This window comes from Marmota monax, unplaced genomic scaffold (assembly GCF_021218885.2).
Source record: "Marmota monax isolate L192 unplaced genomic scaffold, Marmota_monax_Labrador192_F-V1.1 WCK01_AAM20220418_F8-fsc00073, whole genome shotgun sequence".
Lineage (NCBI taxonomy): Eukaryota > Metazoa > Chordata > Mammalia > Rodentia > Sciuridae > Marmota > Marmota monax.
In genome coordinates, this window is record NW_026692846.1 from 110,337 (window position 1) to 118,120 (window position 7,784).

Here is a 7,784-nt window from a genome sequence, read left to right on the forward strand (position 1 = left end):
GTATGACTCTGACACTATCATTCTGTGCTTCTCAGGAAAGACCAGATGTTCTGGAAGCCCAAGAAGCTCAGCACCCTCATGGTTGGCTGCAATCTGCTATGGCAGTTTTGTCCAGTATATTAATGCTAAACCACATCCAGGAATGAGGCAAATGTGTTGGAAAGTCTTCTCAACCCAGCATCCAGAAGAACCTACAAAAACTGAAGTCAGACACATCCTTCCTCAGAGGCTCCTGAATGACACCAGGTCAAAGCCCCTAGCCTCATCATGGATTTCCAGGCAAACAAGCTCTGACACATCCCTCCAAACTCCTAACTCCTTGCTCTAACCCTAAACCTAACCCTAACTTATACTTCAGAATCATTACCCAAACCCTAACCCCCAATTCAAAACCTAACCCTTAACCCAAATCTTAACCACAAAGATAGCCCAAAGGAAAAAAAGGAAAGATATTCCCTGGTACCTTCTTTCCCTACGCTCTCCAAGTTCCTAAAATTGGAGCTGAAGGTCAGGGTCAAACAGACTGTGAGGAACAGGTAAGAGAGTTAGCAAGTAATAATATGACCCAAAACTCAGGGCTATCCCGGTCCCTCATCCAAAGCCCACAAGGTACCGGCCTGTAGTCTAAGTCAGTTTATTGCCTTTTTATAAGGGAAGCCTGCACAGGAGACCCATGGACATTTTACTCCACTACAGTGGGCATTATAGGGTTTGGTGGAAGGGTGGTAAAGTGAAAGCAACAAGAGGCATCTGGATGAACACAAAGCAAGACAGGGCTCTGTGGCGGGCCCACATCAGGTCTGAACTGCTAGGTGGATCAGGCTCCTACTTCCTGGAAACCATAGTTAGGACAGAGTGCTAAAAGCTCTGTATCAGATAAATTGAGGCATCTTATTGAGATCTCAACTAAAAGAGTCATTAGGATGTTTTGTATCTGCATGGTGGGTGTGGGGTCCCCCCCCAACATTCTGGCTTTATCTGGATCTATCATCTTGGCCTGAGGTGTGACAGGTTGAACAGTGACTTTCCCATACAAATCTGATGTTTGCTTTCACAGAAGCCAATCATGCTAAGATCTATGCAAAAAACAACCCAGGCAAAAAGAATAGCAACTGAGTCTGATTACTTTAGGAGCAGACAGGAAGTAATCAAGGCTAGAACAGCAGGAGAAAGACATCAGAGGCCATCTAAAGCAGGCTTGTGCAATCCCTAATTGGAACCTGTATTGCAGATACAACGAAGTAACTGACTAGAAGTATGATCTGGAATATATGAATGGTCACTCCAGGGAAGGCAATGTGATGAGACGGGGGTAAGGGGGACTTACATCAGGAGTTTAACACAGCAGTCAGGGTCAGAACTACAGTGATAAAATGCAGATTTGAAAAGACAGAGATGACATAAACCACGAAAGCACTGAACATATGGTGTTGGCCAAGAGAACAATCAAGAATGACACAGGTTTTGTGACCTAATCAATTAGACAAGGTATTTATACCACTGAAAAGCAGAAGACAGGGTAACATGGTGTTTCGAACTTACGGAGTTTGAATTGCCCATGGAACACCCATGCAGAGACTGAGTAGACAGCTGGGTTTCAGACGCTATCCACTCTGGGAAGCAAGTTCAGAAATATGAGCAAAGATCAAGCTCAGGTCTCCTAGGTCATCCAGAGACCCCAATTCAATAGTGCAGAGGAACTGAGACTGATGCCTGGAATAGCCAACATTTAGACAGGTATTCTGCTAAGACTCAAATAAGGTATCTATCTGGGTCTATTTGGGGCAAGAAGCTCCTTGGTTCCTAAGAAAATGCACAGGTGGTTCTCTGCTCAGAAATGAAACAACATGGACAAAGGACCACGCCCGGGGGTGAAAACCTGGATCCAGCAGTGTCAGGCCCTATCTCATCCATACCTCTTCTAATACACAGCACACTTTCACTCATTGTCCAATTTTATCAAAAAAGGAGATTTATTAGGGTGATGTGACATAATACATAAAGCACAGGTCTGTGGCACAAACTAGATGAGGCCACTGGTAGGACATCTTTTCAAAAATGAGCCAAATGTACAATTATGTAGCTTCCCCACAAATCCTTATCACCGATGGCTATGGAATCAAATCAATTCAATATTCTTTTTTGATACTGGGGATTAAATCAGAGGCAGTCTTCCACTGAGCTATACCCCAGCCCCGACTCCTTTTCTTTTCTTTTTTCTTTTTTTTTTTGAGGTAGAATCTTTTTTTCTTCTTTAGTATTTATTTTTTAGGTGTAGATGGACACAACACAATGCCTTTATTTTTATGTGGTGCTGAGGATTGAACCCAGGTCCCGCTCATGCTGGGTGAGGGCTCTACCGCTAAGCCACAATCCCAGCCCTGAGGCAGGATCTTTTTAAGTTGCTGAAGCTGGCCTATTGCCTCAGCCTCCCAAGTAGCTGGGATTACAGGCGTATGCCACCACACCCAGCAAGTTCAATAATAACTGAACACTCACTTCAGCTTATCATAGAAGCTAAATGCACCTCTCCTAAATGCACCTCTCTCTCTTCTGGCAGAAGAGATATTTCATTTAGAAAATCTACAAATGGAGTCTTATGCTCATCTGACAGTCTCACACCTGCCCAACAAACTCAGATGCATGGACCAGGCAAGAACCAACCAATCTCATACCTGCTGACAGAGAATTCCTAGAAAGGCACTACAGTCACGACAAACCTTGACAACACCGTGAGGGAGAGAGGACTGTGCCAAGATAGGGGAGAAGCTAAAAGAAATTGAACCTAAACTCTTCATCAGGAATGTCCAGAGTGGCCTTGGCTCTCCCTGCTGGACGAGGTCTGCAGATCCTTTGGCTCTTCTTTCTGAAGGCCTCACCTACAGGCTGCACTTGGGCTGAACGGGCAGCTGTCAATGAAAGGGGAAGCAAAGGGTCAGAACTGAGTAATAGCTCACATTATCTATGCAGTTATGAATCCCACACAATTCCAACTGTTATTAAAATTTACTAATCAGTTTCTCAAAATTATTATATTATCATCACCCCATGTTTAGAATCAGATTCAGTAATCTGACAAATATGTCAAGATCAAGTTGTAGAAACAGGGTTTGAACCAAGGTTACTCAGCCCTAGGAATCATACTCACAATGCTATGGCATCTGGCTTCATGGCCCATAGAGAAAGTCAAAGCAAAGGCAGGTGGGGACACCTTTCCCCACCAAAGGAACAGAACCAGGAGAAGCCAGCCACTTCACTTCCTCCCAACCCCCACAAGATGTACAGACTCCCTGCTCAGGCTTCCCTGAGCCCATCTCCATCCAGGACCAGCCTTTCTGTTCTAGACTTTTTTTTTTTTTTTTAAAGTACTGGGGATTAAATCCAGAGGCTCTCAACTACTAAGCCATATCCCAACCATTTTTTTAAATATTTTTTTTTATTTTGAAACAGGGTCTCACCAAGTTGAAATCCTCCTGCCTCAGCCTCCCAGGCAGCTGAGATTATATGCTTGTACCATTGCACCCAGCATGTTCTGAGGTTCTCCTTTCCACTCCCTAGATAGTTACTCCCTACCCCCTTGAACTAAGTATACTGAACTAACCACTTCCCAAGATACTCACCAGCCCTGAGAGCCCGCAAGGACTCTTGCCACTCGGCCTCCATCTGGGCCCTGTAGTCCCCAAACAAGGAGTGCATCAGCTGCCTCTTTCGAGGCAGGGGAGTTCTTTGACTCTGTAGAGTTCGGATTGCGCCAATGGCCTGCTCTTCTGCAGATAAAAACAAAGGACAAGTGAGTGGGGTTGTGCCTCAGTGATAGAGAGCTTGCCTTGCACATGTGAGGCACCGAGTTCTATCCCCAGCACCACATAAAAATAAATAAAGGTATTGTGCCCATCTACAACTAAAAAAATATTAAAAACACACAAACGACTAGTAACTATGTATGCTCAACTCCTGTTGTCCTATCGCAAAAACAATTACATCCCCTTGCAGAACCACTGTCACTATCACATCCCCCCAACTATATGTGAAGGACCCTCACTCTGTTTTGGGGTAGGTCTCTGCATCTTGAGGCCCAGCTCCAGCTGCTCCACACACCAGGCCAGTTCCCGGGCCAGCTGCTCCGCCTGTGATGAATTGTTACAAGAGGCACTGGGACCCCCCCACCACCACCCCCCGCAAGCCACACCCCACTTCCCGCCAGGCCTTAACCACCCTCGCCCCCAGCAGATCTTGGACCACACCACTCGCAGACTCGCTCCCAGATTCACCGGAGAACCCACCCTTGCCTGGGCCTCGGAGCTTAGGGGAGAGTCCTCTGCGGCAGGCTTCTCGGAGGCCTTCTCGCCTCCATTCGCCACAGAGACCCTGGTCTGGGTTTTCTTCTTCTTTTGCTTCTTCGAGACAGCCACACCTTCATCGCGGACGGGGTGCGCTCCGGAGGCGGCGGCAACGCACGTGGGTTGCGCCCAGTGGAGACCCAAGGCGGAAGGACCCGGGGCATCGGGGCCCCGGCCCGGGAGCTGGGGTTTGCGGGACGCGCGAGCGGCACCAGGTTCCAGGGCTGCTGGCACCCTCCGAGCAGGACGTCCTAGAGCCTGGGGAAAGGGAGGCAGCACGAGAGTCACGGGGCGCCGCCGACCGCCCCGAGCCCCGCCACCCAGGCGTCCCTTCCGCGCCGCTCACCGCCATACGCCGAGCGGCCGCCGAAATTTACATCGGGCCGAGTCCCACGTCGAACTCCGTCCGGGAACCACGCTTGGGACGCAGAGTTCCGCTGCGCGCTCGGAGGTGGGGCGGAGAATTGGGGAAGGGCGGGGCGGGGCGGACTCCCGGGGAGGGGAAGGGTTCCCGGGAGAGGCGGGGCGGCGCCGCCCGCGGGGCTCCGGGAAGGAACCGCGCGACTAGCAGGAGCCTCCTACACCCGTGTTGGCGGGTCTTGCTCGTGTCCCAGGCACGGTTCTAGAGGGCAGCATAAAACTAAAGAGGGACTGGGGCTGGGGCTCAGTGGCAGAGCTCTTGCCTGGCATGTGTGAGGCACTGGGTTCGAGTCTCAGCACCACATATAAATAAGTAAAATAAAGGTCCGTCAACAACTTAAAAAAAAAAGAACTACACAAAGCACACCTCTCAGTGGTGAGGAAAAAAAGTAGGCAAACGAAGTTGGCACAGAGCTACCTCGTGGGTAGGTAGCTTCAGGAGGGTCAATAGACCTTTGGTGGAGAAAAGCGCAGTACAGGACAAAGGCGTGGGCGCGTTGGTGCTGCAGGTGGCATAGTCAGCTCAGGGGAGAGGGAGGGAAGGCCCAGCTCTTGCGGGACGCTGTACACTAGTCAGGAGTTTGCTTTCATTCTAAGGATGGGACAGTCGTTGTGAATCATGGGTGATGTGACCTTACTCAGGTGTGTGCGAAGATCTCTCTGGGAGATGAAAGGGCCAGATGAGGTGGAGAAACACCGAGCAGCCTCAGGACAGAGGAAAGAGCCCAGAGCACTTGCTGGTGGGCTTGGTGTGGCCCTAAGGGAGGCTGGGGAGTAAGTGGAGGAGGCTAGCCCTATCGCACAACCTAACACTGGGCCACCATCTCCGTGGGGCCTCACGATGGAGAGCAAATACCTAAGGGCTTTGGTGAGCTTATTCCAATTCTTTGCCATTATTAGCAATGTCTCCTATGTAAAAGAATTTTTTCTAAAATTTTTGTTACAATTGCGTGAGTTCTGTAGAGCATTCTGGGGAAAATTAAATGTCCTTAATGGTTGAGAGCCACAGTTTAGTCGGAATGACGCCTGGCATTTTGCTAGAGGGAATGGTTGAAAGGTGACCCTGCTCTGGGATTAGGGCGGATCCTGTTGCCTCGGCGCCTGCTACTTTGGAGTCCCCAGTTGAGTCTCCCGGGGTTCTGAGAGAATTGGCACGCTGAGACGGTGGAGGCAGTGTATTCCCGGGAAGTGTGTGTAGAGTGGCGGTGAGAGTTTGGGAATAATGGTTGCTGTTGGAACCTACAAGGCTGGATGTCAGCTCGACTATTTTGTGCCCAGCCAGACTGTGGTACTTAATTAGCTAATTAATTAAATATCCTTTAATAAATAGTGATGATAACTTTATAAAGGTCTTTCACACATTTGGTGGGGGGGGGGTGCTGGGGCTCGAACCCAGGGCCTTGTGCATGTAAGGCAAACACTCTACTAACTGAGCTATATCCCCAGCCCCCTCACACATTTTTTTGTTAATGATTCCTGAATTTGGTTGTTGTTGTTGTTGTTTTTGGGGGGATACCAGGTATTGTACTCAGGGGCACTCAACCACTAAGCCACATCCCCAGCCCAATCTTTGTTTTTTGTTAGAGACAGGGTGCCACTGAGTTACTTAGTGCCTCGCCTTTGCTGAGGCTGGCTTTGAACTCATGATCCTCCTGCCTCAGCCTTCTGAGCTGCTGGGATTACAGGCTTGCACCACCAAGCCCAGCCTGGATTTATTTTTCATTGTTACCAATATTCAAATGTGAACACACATATCTGTATTACTGTGGTATAACAAGAAAAGAATCTGGTCTTTGTCCTGGGTTACTGGCCCACGTTTCCTCCCCAGCCTTCTGTGGCACCTGTCTGAGATTCCATCTCAGGGGAGGCTGAGCTCAGGCTCCCTTACCTCTGGGACTTGAGCTCTGGAGAGCCCATGCTGGGCATCCACCCAACCACTCCTGGACACAGGAGCGCAGGTGGCCTCCCAGATAGGCTCCCAGATTGGAGGCTGAGGCAGTTTGAGGCCAGTCTGGGCAACTCAGGGGGACTGAGTCTCTGAAATACCTAATACAATGTAAATGCTACCTGAAAGGAAAGTGACCACAACACTCGGAGCAACCAAAAGATCTTTATTGCAGCAGTGCAAGAAAGAGAAAGGAAAGAAGGAAAGAGAGAGAGAGAGAGAGAAAGCGCACACAGGAGAGAGACAGAGAAAGCAAGAGAGATAGCAAGAGAGAGGGAGGCCTGGCAGGAGGGAGTTTTTATAGCCCAAATCTAATGGGGCCTCTGAGTCTGCACGCTGCCTTGTTGGCCCAAGAGGGGGTTAAGTGTTCAGCCTTGAGCAGGGTTGAATGTTCAGACTTGAGGCAAACAGGTGATAAAGGACCAGATAGAGGGGGGTTTGAGTGTGTGGGCTATCTTGCAGCCAACATCTGTTCAGCCTGCCCTGCAGACAACACAGTTCAGCCTGCTCTGCACCCAACACTACCTAAGTAGTTATTATACTGTATTATTTAGGGAAGAACAACAACAACAACAAAGGCACATGTTCAATACGGAGGCAATTCTGAAAAAGTTTCAATCAATTTTAATTCACTGTGCAACCTACAGGCATGGAAAGCCAATTCATTCCAATATATTTGCATTTCCAAGCATTTTATACCTTTTGTTTTTATTATGGAGGATATTTCAGTTTTTAATTACGTTATATGGTTGATTATTGCTGGTAGAAAAAAATGATATTGATCTTTTTTAACTTCTGAAGATAAATGACTTTGTCTTTAATAATAATAAAATAAGGCTTTTAAACACACATACACTTTATTCTGGCGCCCAGAGATTTAAGAATGAAGTGTTTATTTTTCATTGCTTATAGCCTGTAATCTTCCAGTTGATGTCTTTTTTATATTTAAAAAGTCAGAGTAAACTTCACAGCTCTTTTTTTTTTTTTTTGGTGAGACTTTGTATTATTTACTCCTAATTTTAGAAGTTGAATATGTCATACTAAAATATTCATATTATTTATGTGAATAATATGAATTC

General features: G+C 47.8%; 1 protein-coding gene and 1 non-coding gene across 3 annotated transcripts; both read right to left on the bottom strand.

Annotated features, from left to right (window-relative positions):
- Positions 1-1,946: 1,946 nt before the first annotated feature.
- Positions 1,947-4,811, bottom strand: CUNH8orf33 (chromosome unknown C8orf33 homolog). Of its 2 annotated transcripts, none has more exons than XM_046449074.2 (5): positions 4,687-4,811; positions 4,290-4,598; positions 4,043-4,127; positions 3,621-3,767; positions 1,947-2,909 (listed from the first exon to the last, which is right to left on the bottom strand). In XM_046449074.2, exons 1-5 carry the CDS (start codon positions 4,690-4,692, stop codon positions 2,770-2,772), a joined length of 687 nt encoding a protein of 228 aa, XP_046305030.1. In that variant the 5' UTR covers positions 4,693-4,811; the 3' UTR covers positions 1,947-2,769. The 2 variants fall into 2 exon arrangements, with proteins under 2 accessions (XP_046305030.1, XP_046305029.1); XM_046449073.2 differs by having other exon boundaries at positions 4,284-4,598.
- Positions 4,812-6,131: 1,320 nt separating this feature from the next.
- Positions 6,132-6,204, bottom strand: Trnav-uac (transfer RNA valine (anticodon UAC)). Its single transcript has one exon. It is a non-coding gene; the product is annotated as a tRNA-Val (tRNA).
- Between the last annotated feature and the right edge of the window lie 1,580 nt (positions 6,205-7,784).